At 32.5% G+C, this 17,845-nt stretch overlaps 1 protein-coding gene across 9 annotated transcripts in view; it reads right to left on the reverse strand.

Annotated features, from left to right (window-relative positions):
- The window catches only part of LOC124357810 (eye-specific diacylglycerol kinase), a 613,754-nt gene that overhangs the window by 89,731 nt on the left and 506,178 nt on the right, over positions 1 to 17,845 (reverse strand). For all 9 annotated transcript variants that reach the window (XR_006921984.1, XR_006921983.1, XR_006921985.1 and 6 more), the window contains one exon: positions 10,515 to 10,644. Coding sequence is in view for 2 of the 9 variants with exons in the window: in XM_046809866.1 (XP_046665822.1) it covers positions 10,515 to 10,644 (130 nt within the window). In the remaining 7 variants the exon portion in view is untranslated. The remainder of the gene's footprint in view (positions 1 to 10,514; positions 10,645 to 17,845) is intronic.

Consider the following 17,845-nt stretch of genomic DNA (forward strand, 5'->3'; position numbering starts at 1 on the left):
AAGAATAAGTTCAGTCATTACAAACTGGTAAAGAATGTATCACATACAATAGTGCAGTATATCGGTTTAGTTTCTAGACCTGGGACTAAATTCTTAGAAGTTATGTACATAATAAGTATAGCTATTTACAGTTTTTCAGTTAAGAGGTTCCTAAATATCACAAGAATAACTTTTGTAGTATTTCAAAATAATGTATTACTGAAAGAAAAACTATTTATAAGGTAAAGGCAACCTTGCTTCAAGGTATATTGTAGAAATTCAAAACATCTTATTATTAGTTTCACACATTTTCTATTTTATTTCCAGTATAAAGTTATATTTTTACTATTTAGACATTTAAAACACTCAGAAATGTAAATAACACATAAAAATAACATAGTACAACTAATTAACTAAGTGCTGAGGAATACTGGCTAAAACAATCGTATCTAATAACATATACTACATGTTTTTCCACACTGGAAGTGTGCAGATTTATAATAAATTAGAGCATTTTGACGATGAAAGCTCTTTATTGATCATTTTTACTTATATTTTCAGTCGTAATTAAAGCAATGGAATCACTAAAAAGTCTAAGAAGTCTCACATGTTTTGTTGGGAGATCAGACCTTCTTTTGGTGTCTGGTAGCTAAGTGATAAATGTCTCAGCTTATCAAGGACCCGGATTCGAATTCCACTTTGAGCAGGCCATGTTGCACTCAGGAAAATCCTACCTTAGTCCATCTCAGCTTAGCCTGGAGTAATAAGAGGATTCGACACTCGAGATGGCCACAAAAAAAGTTATCCTTATTAGTAAACTCTATTTAGTTCTGAACAAGAATAATGTGAAAATGTGTTTTCAAACATATTTCGGAATGTTATTGGCCATTTTATAAAGTTCTTCCCGCTTTGATTTTACGATTTTGCCGAATTTTAATTAACCTTTTATGCAATACGATGTGTTATTATGTGTTATATGATACACTACTTTATTTAAGATCAGGGTTGGGGGGGGCTTTATGAAAATGCATGAATGGGTCAGAAGTTAATGGATTTAGAAACCGCGAGCCGACTGCTAATGGACCTGGATATCTCTTAATGGGTCGAGTCCCACATGGGAATTGTTGATTTTCTTCAGTGTTTTCCGCTCAACCCTATCGAGCAGCTAGTGTTGAAACTCTAAATGTATAAATAAGAAACGTAATTTGTTGAAAAAATCAAAGATAGAATGACCGACAACGTATAATTATAAATTTTGCTCGCGCACGCGAGGTATATCAAGCATGTAATAAAGTATCGTATTAAGTGTCTTTGGAAACTTATGATCCTACAGAAATTCATTCATAGGTGTAATTATTTATTACGTTTTTGTCCACGGAAGGCTTTTTATCCTTTCTGATAGATAGTTATATAATCGTCATGGCCTAATAATTCAAATTACAGGGTTTCCGAAAAAATAATGATGGGATTAACAAACTTTTCTAGATAACTAAACGATATAAACGACAAATTGAAGGTTTGAAATAACTAAGAATTGTTTTCCCGTGTAGCATGGGAGGAAACTTCGACCTTGGCATGTGCAGAACAGCTACGTGGTAGCAGTAGACGGTTACGATGATGTAGCTTCGTTTGAAACATCACTCTTTTAATAAAATTGGGATTCTAATCAATCTCGTTGAGCATAAAAACTGGCAAAATGTGCACGCTTAGGGTAACCGATGGGTTTAATCTGGCGTCTTAAACTGAATTCCGTAGGCATAAAGTCTCAATGTTTTATGAGTAATTTTTTTATGTATTATGTACAGACACATTGCCGATTACTAATGTGTCTGTTTGCATCTAGTAAGTCGGTAATGCGTAGTGTCTAAACTATATATTCCTTTTTGTTCTAAAAGGTATCAGTGCATAATTCTTTACCACTGAAAGCTGTACCCTTGTTCTCCATATAGTTTGGTAGTCAGTACGTACCGAAATAGAGGGAGAGTACTACATAAAATGAGCGCTACTAATCTTTTAAAACATCCGCCGGAAGACTCTCTACCATTTTCTTCATAATTATGCAGCGGATAGCTGGATAATAGGGGACGAACCCTCAACTGTAGTATAGAGTTGTAGCCTATGATATTCAGCCAAAGTATTGTATAAATTGTTTATAACGTCTTTTAGAATACGCATTGTTATTAATAGTCAAGAAATTCAAACTAATACTGTGATTATGTTTGTTTTAAATTAAAATAAAGGTTGTTTTGTGGTTAGTTACAAGGATTTGTTTACTTTTCAGAGTCATAGTTTTTGATTATATCTCTAATATACTGTATTCTTATTTTGATTTCTTCGCTGTTCTGCTTACCTACATTTTAATTGTTATTTGTTTCTCATTTCTTAAATCGATGTGTTTTATTCTGTTCGGAATAGTACTTAATCAAAGAGATTTCAAGAAGACTCACCAATAATCTGTAAAATATAGTTATATATTGTTATTGTTCTTTCTAATAGTCGATGTAACATAACATGTGTAAAAATACTTCAGGCACTGTTTTAAAAATACAACAAACTCGATAACTCCCTTCCTCGAATGCGACATGAATGTGTAAACATAGTAAAACCTTACTTTTCTGATATTTGCTGTTGTTTCCACGAAAAATAGAAATAAAACTCAGGTATTTCACTAAGCAAAGACACTACAACTTGAATGATATTTGATCAAGTTCTTTGTTTGTTACTTCCTGTTTATTTATCCTACTGTACAGAACTTCAATAGAAGATTATTTTTTCGAGACAAACAGTATTTGGCAGTCACTTACTGAGCTAATTTTTATGACGCAGTATAATACAGTATATTTTATTCAACCTCAGATTGGGTAGTAGCACCTGTTGCGGACGCCCTAGTGGCACCTGTGGTAACTGCCTGGTGATAGCAGTTGTCTCTTAACTTAAATAAAAATGGCCCCTACTTCGTAATAATTACTGCGACTATTTACTTCTTTTTCTCACTTCGACCAATAAAGTAACATGGCGCTACTACTACACAGTCTTGATGGATATAAAATATTGTATATTGTTTTCCGAATGACTGAGAGGACTGAGATTCTTGTTTTAAGATAAAAGCTATACGAAAAGGTAAAATTTCTAAATAACGTATTAAATAATATTAACGTAATGTAAATGAGATTGTTTTGAATCTATAAACAATCAAATACACGGTTAAACACATACAAGAATAAACTCTAGACATCGAGTCAGCAAGATGAGAAGGAAGTTTGCAGGTTAAGCTAAAATGTTCAAGCTTTGCACGAAACAAACAAATCCAACGAAGCAACTTCAACACAATATTTGTTGATAAATAATCGAAAAATCCCTTAATACGAATTTACCTTCACAGTTTACTCTTGTTTGTTTACTAATTTGATATCAAATCTTGCCACCGTGGTGAAATATGAGAAGAATTTTTATCACTTTCAATTATTCCGGTAGTGTTTGACACAATAATTTAAGCCTTTTAAGTCAACTCGTTTGACAATTATCGTGCATACAGACGTGATTCGACCTAATTTTTAACTGTGTGAATATATATATAATATATATATATATATATATATATTATATATATATATCTCCCTTGATGGCTTACTATGATTTACATATTACTGAAAGAATAAGTTCAGTCATTACAAACTGGTAAAGAATGTATCATATACAATAGTGCAGTATATCGGTTTAGTTTCTAGACCTGGGGACTAAAATTCTTAGAAGTTATGTACATAATAAGTATAGCTATTTAAAGTTTTTCAGTTAAGAGGTTACTAAATAATTACAAGACTAACTTTTGTAGTATTTCAAAATAATGTATTACTGAAAGAAAAACTATTTTATAAGGTAAAGGCAACCTTGCTTCAAGGTATATTGTATAAATTCAAAAAATCTTATTATTAGTTTCACACATTTTCTATTTTATTTCCAGTATAAAGTTATATTTTTATTATTTAGACATTTAAAACACTCAGGAAATGTAAATAACACATAAAAATAACATAGTACAACTAATTAACTAAGTGCTGAGGAATACTGGCTAAAACAATCGTATCTAATAACATATACTACATGTTTTTCCACACTGGAAGTGTGCAGATTTATAATAAATTAGAGCATTTTCACGATGAAAGCTCTTTATTGATCATTTTACTTATAATTTTCAGTCGTAATTAAAGCAATGGAATCACTGAAAAGTCTAAAGAAGTCTCAGATGTTTTGTAGGGAGATCAGGACCTTCTTTTGGTGTCCTGGTAGCTAAGTGATAAATGTCTCAGCTTATCAAGGACCCGGATTCGAATTCCACTTTGAGCAGGCCATGTTGCACTCAGGAAAATCCTACCTTAGTCCATCTCAGCTTAGCCTGGAGTAATAAGAGGATTCGACACTCGAGATGGCCACAAAAAAGTTATCCTTATTAGTAAAACTCTATTTAGTTCTGAACAATAATAATGTGAAAATGTGTTTTCAAACATATTTCGGAATGTTTATTGGCCATTTTATACAAAAGTTCTTCCCGCTTTGATTTCACGATTTTGCCGAATTTTAATTGTGATTTTCCGCTAAACGAATTTATCATGATTTCAGATAGCAAATTGGATATTTCTAAAGATTCTAAAGAAAAAAAATTAGAGCAAAATTTCTTTTATAGGCAGAAAGACACTACTTTCTAAGTATACTTGTATTTTGAACACATATTGGTAATTAACATTAATTTTCATCCTCTCAATGAAGCTATGGTTATGAAAATATACGAATCCCCAAATAATCTCATTACATTTATTTTGATTCCATAAAAACATTAAAATTGCGGATTAGGAGATTTTTAATATCAAATTTTAACAAATAAAATTCTTTAAGTTTGTTTACTTAAAAGGGGAAAAATTTCATAAGTTTAAGCTACAAATTCTTCTTAATTAGCTCCTTAAAGATAAAAAAGAACATAAAAACAATTATATTGTTAAGTCATGGATTTAAAATTACCTACCACTGGTTTTGGATTACAGTTTCAAAACTCAAAAAGTCCTTTATCAGGGATCCGCATTCATTTTTAAACCAGTGCCCCAAAGTGGATGAACTCCAAAGCAAAGATAAAACACTCAGTGGAGATGAAACCAACAGTGGAGATGAGACCCAAAGCGGGACCCAAACCAAGAGAGGAAGAAACCCAAGCGGGGGTGAAGCCCACAGTGTGTATGAAACTCAAAGCTGGGATGATAACCAGAGTGGAGATGAAATCCATAGTGGAGATGAAACCTGAAGTTGAGATAAAATCCAAATTGGGAGAGAAGAATTACAAGAATCCTCAACAGTATAAATTATTATTAATAAATAAACATTGGACAGCCAAAATTCTATAGTGTTGTTCGGAATATTCCATTGAAAATGGAAGATTAAAAAAAGATAAATATGTATTGTTCAAGGCCTTCATTTAATTATATCCTTTCGCCCTCAAACAACTTTAAAATAATTTTTCTGAAAAACAGAAAATAACAATGAGATAAATTAAGAGAGCATCACTTTCAGATTAAAGAAATCTCTTCAAAGATATTTTGGATACATTGCAGGATAGCAGCCTCTGATATTTGTTGGTATCCCACCCTTACAGTTACTCTCCTCCGCCACACACCTCCACTTCCACAAAAAAAATCACTGAAGTTCACTAGGTAATATTTTTGTTCTCTGCAAAGCAGGATGCAAAGCTTATAAATTGAACTTAGTCCCCTAAGAACCTTAGCGCTGCTACGGGGTGACACGATCTTTATGATGGGTAAGGTTAGAGGGTAAGGACCGTCTCCTATCGAGATCCATAGGAAGAATTAGGGCACTATTCTCAAAGTCATGCCTCTCCAGGAGAAGGGGAGGCCAGCTCTGAACCAGCCTCTCCACTCAAAGCAAGGAGGGGGTGGCACACCCTTATGTCTAGGCTAGCAAGAACCTTTGACTCTTACCTAACGAAACGAACCAACTCTAACAGTCATATCCCGCAATAGACTAGACCTATCGAATTACTCTTGCACCCCAGAATCTGGACATTTGCGGTTAGCTATGTGCCGCTCCTGGGCATCCATACGGTTGCACAGATTTAAGTGACATCGGTCCCCTGCTGGGGATCACCAAGTAATATAAGAGCTGTATTCTACTATATAACACTGTGAAGTCAGGCAAAAGGGACAGGCACACCACTCAGAATTAAACATTAACAAGTTGACTGCGGCAGACGCCTTACGCCGCATAGGCAGCGTGAGAGTACTCGAGATCTCCCCGTAACAACCTGCAGTGCGCAATGAATGTGCGCAACCAAGACCGGTATAACTCATGTACGAGTAGATTTGGATTTGCTACATTATAGGTTATTTACATCGTAAATACTGAATAGCCGATCAATCTAACGGACTAGTTGCTATAGATAGTATAGTTAGACACTACTCACGGTCTAAACATAGTGGAGTAATATTGGTACGAAGATCCCTTTATTTATTCATTATAATGCAATTTAAGTAATTAAATTAGGAAAATCACAGATCTAAGGCTTTTTAGACTATTTACATTTAATATGTTTATCTTTTATTCATAAGTATGTCCAAAATCTAAAGAATTGTAATATATATATATATATATATATATATATATATATATATTTAAAATCTCAAATAAGTTTAAAAGACTCAAACATCACATGACTTTCAAGAAGCACAACCAACAATAATAAAATCGACCTTGCATGGTTGAAGAAAGCTGCAATATCGGTTTGATTGTAAAAATATCAGTTTAAGATTGCGGAACACTCAAAAGAACGACGTCATAACTGACCGATGTCACAGACAAGGCAAAAGTGTCAAAGTCACATCTGGGGTCGACCAGACGTCAGCTGCAGGTGATGTCTCTTTGTTGTCTTTTAATGAAACCTTCCGTTATTGCAAGAACTGGTGATGTTGTAAGAGCTTTTAAAACCACCCCACTTGTTGCATTTAACATCTGAGCTATTACATCGGCCAGAACTCTATCTGTTAACAAATAAATGTAATTCTCTACGGTAGAAAGTACACTTTTTATCCTTCTGTAAGTAATAATAAAATTATTATTACTAAAGTAATTTATTTTGTTTAATTTAGCTGTATAATGAAACAAGCATAACAACTACATAAAAGCCTACCTTGGCATTTCTCCGAGCGTTAGTGAAGCTTACCACTCAGAAAACTGGCATAGTTTCTCTTGTGTCTGTCTGCTTGTTTACAGAATACCTCGAAAACGAATTGAGATATAGATTTGAGATTTTCCATGAAGCTCCGTCTATATATAGACTATATCGTATTTGATTATGGCGCATGCTCCGTCATTGGATGTGGCTGAGCGTGAGCGAAGTATATTACTTAGGTGGATATGTCGAGAATGAGTAGAGTTATAGATTAAAAATTGTGGATCAACCTATCTTTCCACATAGGCAAAATCGAGTTTAATGATGGCTAATACAGTGACCTACGAAGGGTATCTGGCACCCAGGTCGGCATCGTTTGTCGCCCCCTTTTCTTTTTCATGGCATAAAATAAATATATAAAACTAACATTGAATATAAAAGTTCAACAATTAAGTAGTTTGTTATAGAATATTCAAACTGAAGAATGAATTATAAATTAATAAATAATGTTTTAAATTATAAATTATTGAAAGATTTGCAATACTTCTTACAAAAAATATTAAAATATGAATTTTTCAGTTGATCTCAGCAAAAAAAACCAATCACTTTGACAAAACAAATACATTTGTTAGCATCTTTTCAAATAGTTATTGTTTTTTGGGACCTAAAATGTTTAGTATAATTTCTTCAATTATTAGTTGTGAGAATATAAAGTTATTTTCAGAAACATTAAAGAAGTGGTTATTGGGATTTTATTAATTAAATTTTCTTCTCTGCATAGATTCCTAGTTAATTAAAGAAGGTAACAGTAAAATTTTAGTTTGAATTTATTTGTGGATTTTCATTTGCTTTGTAACTGCAGCAATTTTTAATTTTTAATCAAATTTTAATTTTTTAACTTTTAATCAATTTTGTTTAGGATCTTATAAAAAAAATCAAATTTTTGTTGAAATTTTCTTTGAGCTGAAAAAGATTTTTGTTATAAAAGGAACCTCTCCACAGGCACTTGCCTCTAGAGGCCCTAGTTATTTTTGAAAATATTTCTTTTAATTTACGAGTGTTTTTGTTTTAATTTTATTTACAAGAATGTTAAATTTTTATTTAAGTTTGCTCATAAGGTTTGTACATTGTGTATACATTTGGTTGTTTAGGTTACTTTATTGATTTATTACATTGTGTATACCATTGTATATAATGTGTTATTGTAATATTTTCAAAAATAAATCATATTCTATTCTATTTACTATTTATCGTTCGATTAATGTTCCAGTGATAGCTATATTTCGATTGATGACACCCCAAACTCTAAGTAGTAAGTTTAAGTGAGTAAAAGTCTCGTGCGTTGACTGTCACAGCAGGCAGTATACAGTGTGTTCCTTCATCGCTCTGTAATATTCTAGAATACGATTTACCACATAAAAATAGTAGACGTTTTGAATTTTGAAGACCGAAATAGCTGAGATTCCCCAATAAACAATTCAATTTAATGTTTGAATTGAACAACTTGCTTACGTTCATGGATTTGTAAGTATACACTACAAGCAAAAAAGGTTGCCATATTGATAAAAGGACGCATAGTAATAATATAAAAAAACAATAATTTTAATTTTTATAAGATTTGTTATTATTATAACTACTCTATAGAAAAACAAAACAATTAATTACTTATCTACAATATATCGTTATCGTGTTGTATTTTATTAACACATAAAATTTAACTTAATTTAACAAACAAATCATTCACAAACATATTATATTTCAAGTTATTTTTTCAAAACAATTTTGAATTTTTTCGAAAACCCCTTAACGGAATTGTAACATAACGCTGATACTATTAAAATAAAGGATCTGCATTGTCCAAGAAAAAGATCAAAACTATTTAAAAAAAAATAAACTTACACAGTATAAAGCCAAAGAAAGATCAATAGTCCCAGTTAAATAAAATTCCATATAAAATACAATCTTTCAATGAATAACATCGTTCAGAGGGCAGAATTAAGTAATTTACTTAGTTCACAAAAAACTGTTACGATTTTATTGGTTTAGACAGAACACAAAGCCATGTAACCATAAACACAACCTAATTGAATTGTCCTAATGAAGGACATGACTGCAACACTCTTCATTCAGAATGTCACTTCTGTCCCTCAAACAGAATTTGCTTTGTTTCTGACAGTTAAATTGTTTAATTAAATAGTGGAAATGCTTTCAACCCAGGAAAAAATAATGTAAAGCGATTTCTTCTACTATGCAAAACCTCAATTATTTTATTAAACTGTGTTTTAACTTATATATATATATTATTTTAATATACTTTAATATATTATTTTACAGATATTCCAAATGAATATGGAAAAAGTCCTCCGTTTTACAAAGTGCGTATTACGAATAATAAATCCTCGGAGTTGCAATACTTTTCGAAAATCAAAATCACAGTACCAAACCTCATACCATTTTGCAATCGAAAACTAGGATATAAAAATCGATACTTTATTAAATTTTTGGGTTAAAAATTAAAACTAATTTGGAGATTTAGTTTATAATCTTGTCTAAAATATATTTTGAATACAGAGCTTTACTTCCCCCCCCCATAGTTTTCAACTGCTCAAAATACTTATACATAGAAGAGTTTTTTTTTATGTGAAAAGCAGAAACGGTTTTGATCTTAAATATCAATAAAACCCATAATATAATTTTTAAATGATTAGTTGATAATTTTTATTTTAATAATCACCAGTTTTTCAAGAAAGCATCATTGCTGCAGCTTTACAACCTATTTTAAAGAAAGAGAAGATTAATATTCATCAACCATAATGATATATACACGAGGATAAGGATAACTTTTCTATTCATAGTGCTAAATCAATTCAATTTTGTTTAAACCGTTATGTCACTTTACTAGAATTAATTTTTTTTTTAATTCCATCGTAAAATTGAAATCCCTTGTAATTATGCAGAAACAAAGGTTTTATTGTTATGTGAATAATACTATTGGAGCAATAAAAAAGTAGATATAAAAAAGGATTTTAATAGCAAATAAAAACAAAACAATATGCAATTTGCTTTTAGATAGATCATCCAGAATTTTGATACATTTGAGTTTAAACTACAAAGGAAATTTTCTGAGAGATTCAGTATATTTTTAAAACCTATATTGCAAACATATATATCCAAAAGATGTTTAAATCTTGATTTCCCAGAACTCTCTCTTATAGAAGTGAGGAAATGAGTTGTATTTTAATTGCACTATTGATTATGCTAGTTGTATTAGTTATCTAAAATCTGTAAAGCCCTGCCTTATTCCTAGAGTTATTATAATGTAACAAAGTTTCAAAATTAGTCTAATTAGTATTAAGAGGCAACTCACCTAGGTTACACTCCTCCCCAATCTTCTGGAGGTTGAAGCAGGCCTCCTTGTTGTGATAGGCGGTCTTGCACCAGGAGCAACTCAGCGCAACAATCTCCTTAGAGCTGAACGACAACTTGGACTGGAACGACTGCAACATACAAATATTCTATCTTATTCTAGTTTTGGTAGGCGGTTTTACACCAGGAGCAACTCAGCGCAACACTCTCCTTAAAGCTGAACGACAACTTAGACTGGAATGACTGCAACATAGAAATATTCTATCTTATTCAAGTTTTGGTAGGCGGTTTTACATTAGGAGCAACTCAGCGCAACAATCTTCTTAGAGCTGAACGACAACTTGGACTGAAACGACTGCAACGTGCAAATATTCCATATCATTCTGAATCTTTTACAAAGTGTAGTAGATATGCACCAAATTAGCTATTTAGCAACTCAAAGTATAATACTCGATTTCAAAATTACAAAGAATTTTTTTACAAAAACTTAAAAAAAAATATATTATTGTATCCGACTGCTAATTTTTTACTGTCATATAGTAATTTTTATTCAAACTCCTTTAATATTTTGAATATAACACTTACATAATTATATTTTTAAGTAACTATGGAATATGTTCATTTCAAGTGTACAAGAGTTGTAATGTTTTTTTGTTATCAATTGTAATAACGTTTGTACGATAAAATATTTAATGTGTAAACAATTTCGTGCAGGAGAAGAAACTAAACATTGTACAGAATTCGATAAAACAGCAGCAATTGTTGTAATTTCATATTATTACCAAGATACAGAAATAGGATCCACCTTCCACACTAACACAGTGAAAAGTTATCAAGTTAATAGTCATATTAATAGACGATTAATCATATTGATAGGCAGTCATATTGATCATTGCATGTATAGTTACATTAGTGTAGTTATATTGATCACCGATTAGTCATTTTGATCTCTGATTAGTCCAATTTAATGCTGAATAGTCAAATTGATCACTGATTAGTCATATTGGTTGAGCCTCTGCTAATTACTCATGGTTCAGCTACCCACTGTACTATTCTTTTTAAATTGATGCACATTATTGGCTGTATCAGTTTTGTTAAATATCAGTTTTCTGGAGATTCATGTCTACAGCAAGACCGAAATATGCAACGATTTTCATTATTTAGCGATGGTTTGAACTGTAAGAGTTAGACCTGCGAGTTAGTCAATACACTGGTTACGTAGCCCTAAGAACTGAGATTATTAGGGCACTGATTACAGACGTTGTTAAGAATCAATCGATTTTACAAGAAAGCGATAAAACACTACTCAGCTCTGAAATTGTATAACAAGCTTTCCCCACATCTCAAAATTCCTACAATAAATTCAAAGTTTCCCTAAAACACAATCTCCTTGACCGTGCCTACTACACAGATGAGGAATTTTTAAACGAGTAAATAGAATGTAATTTAAAGTATTTTTTTCACTCGCAGCCACAAATATTTTAAGTTAGTATAGCTGTAGAATTTGTAAATGATTGACTTGTTACAAATTATGTAATGTTGCTAATTTAACGTTTCATACGTTTACTTGAGCATAGCTCATTTTTGTAGACAAAAATTTAATACAACTTTTTGAATTCGAATTTTAAAATTATAATTTGAAAATATCCTACTTATAAATTTTTACATAATTTTTAAAATTATAATTTGTTCTAGGATATGGGAAACATGCATAATATATGTATTCTTTGTTCATAGAACTATTTTATCACCAGCGGGGACTTTTAAAAGCTTAAGTAAACTCTTTTATGTTATAGCGAGTAACACTTACGTAAAAACTGTTTGTGACCTCAGAAATGAATCTTTAAGCTCTTGGCTGGAGTTTCGCAACATTATCCCTAATTAATATATTGCAACAAATATATAAAAAATAATATAATACAGCTGCAATGCTGTATACGAGTTGTTGCACATATGGTGTGGGAGTGGCTTCAGTTAGTGACAGTTCATCACACACAACATGCCCAGTTCTGTTTGTACTGCAACCACTAGTGTAAACTGGGCAAGTAGTTTCTGGACAAAACAAGACCACAATTTGCTAGTGTATACACAATGTGGTCCACGCAGGAGTTTAGACCAAACCAATTAATTAGCTCTGTTGATAGACATTAGTTCTGTTAAAATACAGAACAAAAGATGGATATCAGTGTCGTACCATAGTTTTTCTAAACGTTTAATATGTATGAAAGTCAAATTTATCTACGAGTTGTAATCATAGAAATAATAATAAAAATTATCATTATATTTAACATATTATAAATGTAACGTTGTTCAAAAGATATTCTGCCATTTTCTCTTTTACTAACCACTGTCTATCTAGCAATAATTAATGTGTTAAATGTGTGAACACATAAAAATAAGGAGTATTTGGATGTAATGCGCATATCATAAGCCTGTCACATTTACAACGTCTGTTGATTTCTAGTTAAAAATAACCATATTGAATGTACAGGGTGAGGCAAAAGTCTGAATAAACCCCTAAAAAAAGTCAGACGAAAAATAGAATCGTGCCCTACAGTGTGTGGTGTCTGCATGTTGAGGCGAAACTTATAGACGACACCAGCGGCCATATTGAAATCGGTCATCTTGGATTTGGATAGAATTTTTTTAAATTTGAAGGGTATTTAGTGGCACGTCATTTTTAACTTACCTGATTCTCAGGAATAAGTATTGTTACATAGCTAGCTAAAATACTATATCCATATTTTTGCATAGCCCTGTAGTTTTAAGAGCTTTTGTAGAAGAAACAACTTTTGTAGTGAAATAATAATTTAAAATAATATTTATTCAGAGTTATTTGAGTGTTGTAATTGTCAGGAGATATTTTTCTGGCTTAGAATAATACGCAACAAATTTTAGAATGGTAATATTTTTAATATAATAAAAATAATAATGTAAATCTGAAAATAATTTTGTTAAAGTAAAAACAAATCTACTAGATACACATAACATTGTAAGATACTTTCAATATTCTCCATCTTCCGTGTTTAAATAAGGTTTTTGTACATTTCACATAGATTAGAAAAAGAAACAATTTCATATCAATATACGTACATTATTTTACAGTAAAATCAGATTTATTACCAATTTTAAAGAGAGAAGTTTTAGTATTGTGGTAAGTCTCAATCATAACTTGGATATTTAAACGTGCGAAACGAGAATGCAATATAGAGCAGCCAGTCAACGCCTGAGGCATGTCAACTGTGTGATCTTGTTACTGGCTCAACACATCTGCCAGGTCACGTACTCAAGGACGTCTTAATATTAAAACATAACATTCTCCAACACTAAGAGACATATTTAATAACTCCAGATGGAAAGAACGAAACGAAAACGGAATATAGAGCAGCCAGTCAATGCTTTAGGCATGTCGACTGTTAGTATTATTGTGTTACTGGCTGAATAAATCTGCCAGATCACGTACTCAAGGACGTCTTAATATTAAAACATAACATTCTCCAACACTAAGAGACCTATTTAATAAGTCTGGATGGAAAGATCGAAATGAGAACGCAATATAGAACAGCCAATGCCTCAGGTATGTTAACTGTGTGATCTTGTTATTACTGGCTCAACACATCTGTCAGGTCACGTAGTCAAGGACATTGAAATTAGAAGGCATTATAGAGCAGCTAGGCAAGGCCTCCGGGATGTTAACTGTGTGATCTTGTTATTACTGGCTCAACAAATCTGCCAGTTCACGTAGTCAAGGACATAGAAATTAGAACGCAATATAGAGAGGCCAGGTAACACCTCAGGTATTACAACGGTTTGATTTTGTTCTTACTAGCACATCAAATCTGTCGGATCACGTAGTGAAGGACATCGAAAGTAGAGCGCAATATAGAGCAGCCAGGCAACGCCTGAAGGATTTCAACAGTATGATCTTGTTCTCACTAGCTAAACAAATTTGCCAGGTCACGTATGTCCTCATATAAAAATCCTCAAGACGTGCCATATTATAATCATCACGTAAACGCCATGACGTTGTCTTGTAAAAGAACTGACATTCTCAGATGTCCTTTTAATTATATATTGGAATACTCAATGTATGAAAATATAATTGTTCCTTTTAATTTTGAACTCTAAATTTTAAATAAAAATGATACTAACCCCAAAGAGCAAACATTTACGAGAAGGAACTTTTTATATACACGAACAGTGCTGCACAGTAAACTCTCTTTGCTCACTTACAGCTTTTCCTGCATGTCACCAGTGGACCTTTGTTAATTCTTTCGTGACTTGCAACTAATTTTGTGTTGACTGAATATCTCCTGCATTGCATAAAACCAGTTTAACTTTTTATAAATACAATGAAACCAAAATGCTGCTTGGCGTTTACAGAGGACTATCACGGTTTTCATGAAAATATGCAAATAATAATTTTATTTTCGGTGATTGTACGAATACAGGTTTTAATTTTCAATTATATCTACTCAAGACCTAAATGTATTCTATTTAGTCTATACCTAAATAATCAGACCATCGATAAAACACTGGTAAACTTTAACTATAAAAGCTTAGAAATTAATATTACGCAATACGAGACAAAACAACCATAGGAAGGAATAAGCAAGTACTGCATTAAGAATTATAATTACATTAAATAAAGCAAGAAGAGACAATATAGTAAACACTATAAATAAAGTATTTATAATAACACAAGCAAATACAAAAATAACATTTTTTACAAAAACCGAATAGTTTTCAATGTTGTTGAGTCATCTACTGTGCTAAGGTTAATGGGACAACCGTTCTTCCAAGTTTGAAGCGAAAGCTGATCTGAGAAGGTTGATAAAAGAACTGGTCTGCAAAGGTTGATGGAAAAGCAACTCTACCAAAGACGATGTGACAGCTGATCTGCTAAGGTTGATGGAACAACTGCTATGCTAAAGTTTATGGGCCAGCTGCTCTGTTAAGGTTGATAGGGCAGCTGCTAAGTTAACGTTGATGGAACAGGAACTCTACCAAGGATGATGTGTCAACTGATCTGCTAAGGTTATTGGAACAGCTGCTCAGTTAACGTTGATGGAATAGGAACTCTACCAAGTATGATGTGTCAACTGATCTGCTAAGGTTATTGGAACAGGTGCTCTGTTAAGGTTGATGGGACAGCTGCTCAGTTAACGTTGATGGAACAGCAGCTCTACCAAGGACGAGGTGACAGATGATCTGCTAAGGTTGATGGAACAACTGCTATGCTAAAGTTGATGGGTCACCTGCTCTGTTAAGGTTGATGGGGTAGCTGCTCTGCCAAGGTTGATTGGACAGCTGCTATTCTAAGGATGATCTGACAGCTGCTCTGTTGAGATTAATAGGACAGCTACTCGACTAACGTTGATGGAACAACTGCTATGCTAAAGTTGATGGGTCGGATGCTCTGTTTCATATTGTATTTATTTCAGTTAATATTTTTCGGAGAATAAAGCATTCAACCACCTTTCCGACACAGTACTTATCATATAACGGATAAAAATTCTAAGGGGTATGATTAAGAATGTCAAAAAATGCCAATAAAAAATAAACTCATTCAACCATAACTTCATAGATCAGTTTCAGTTTTGGCCGCATATAACTTATACATAGAAATTACTTATAACTAAAATATTTTAAATATAAATTGAGCTTACATAAGTATTATATTTCAAATAATTGCTTACTTAATGGTATTCTTCAAGTATCTCGGAGTTCTGACAGCTATTTTAGTACATAATATTTAAGACAACAGTTATGCCAGGTTATGGTACATATTAGGAAATAATGTACACACGGATGTGAGCTCTCAGAAGAAATGCCTAGGCTGAGAACTTTACGTTATAGGATAACGGGTGGAGGAGTAAAGTGGATAAAAACATTAGGAAATTGTTGGCGAAATATGTTCAGTGCTGGGAATATGTGTTTACTGACAATAAAGAAACTTTAAGATTTCCTACTTCGTTTATTTTTCCAACTTTGCCACGGTATTGAATAGCACAATAAAGTTGTGTATAGGGAACGAATGGACCTGTATAGGATCTATAGCAATACGAGTACTATATTAATACATGGGACCAGCGTTCTGTGCACGTTCAGTTTACCATTAGAAACTTTTATTACGGAACGCTGTTACATAACTGGGTCAAGATATTTCAACACACTTATGATTGTTTGTGGAGAACATACAGAATGTTTCAAAGAAACGGGAAGTTATTGATTTTATAAACAGTTATTGTATCATGTAATAGACAAAGTAATGAAATCGAAAAACCGTAAATTATAATTTATGTTTCGTAGTCATAATCTTCAGGTGAGCTAAATTTTGACAGACACATTTCTGCAGTCTTATCGTGACATTGTTCATAATTTGCCATACCATCCTGATTGGAATTATGTCATTTACTTCTCAAATTCAATTTCCAATTCTCAATTCTTCAATTCTTCCATTGTAGTTGGTCGATTAATAAAAACGTTGCTTTTCAAGTAACCTGAGAAAAGGGAAATTCACAAACTCGCTGACGGAACCCGAGAGCGGTTGGAATGTAACCATTTCTTTACTTTACACGTTACCCAAATAATCGTCGTACAGCTGCAATCGATATACATTCCGGGTCTCAGCTTCTCGTAATCTGCAGCAAAGGGCAGAAATGCGAGTTCTGTATTTTGAATAGTTGGACTATTATAGGACTGCAAAGAAGTTGAGCGTCCGATACGGCATTCTTTGACAGCCTCTCGAAAAGCTTGGTTGTTGACTTGAACATGGCCTTCTATATTGAACTCATTGTTCTTGAAAAAGGTTTTGATCGCAAATGCACGTTGCACACTACTCCAAGTATCCATAAGAACTTAATGGCAAGGTGTCGTTGACAGCCTGACGTACGTTTTTCAGTGCTACCAATCGACCACGCTTACCAATAAAAATTTCAAAAGTTCACTTATATTACATCACCTCTATTACAATCGCCATTCACTTGCACTTAATATCAGCCTGCATTGGTAATTAGTTAGATTGCGGAAACTAATGATGTCCATCACGCTAATAACTGCTAATCTATTTTGAATAGCCTATTTTGAGGAACCCACCACTATTGCAATCATACATAAATTATTAACCACATAATTCAGTCCATCACGTGACTAATAACTGTTTCAACAATTCCGTCTGCTGAGCCTCCAAACTCTCTCTAAACATTATTAACACGTGAAGTGTAAATTCGAAATCAAGAAATATGTAACAATAAGCATTACATTAATTTAAGTACTACAAATAGGGTTCGACGCCGAACGGATCGAGCTTTTTGTCCAAATTAACAAATA

The sequence above is a fragment of the Homalodisca vitripennis genome, chromosome 3 (genome assembly GCF_021130785.1).
Source record: "Homalodisca vitripennis isolate AUS2020 chromosome 3, UT_GWSS_2.1, whole genome shotgun sequence".
In the NCBI taxonomy this organism is placed as follows: domain Eukaryota; kingdom Metazoa; phylum Arthropoda; class Insecta; order Hemiptera; family Cicadellidae; genus Homalodisca; species Homalodisca vitripennis.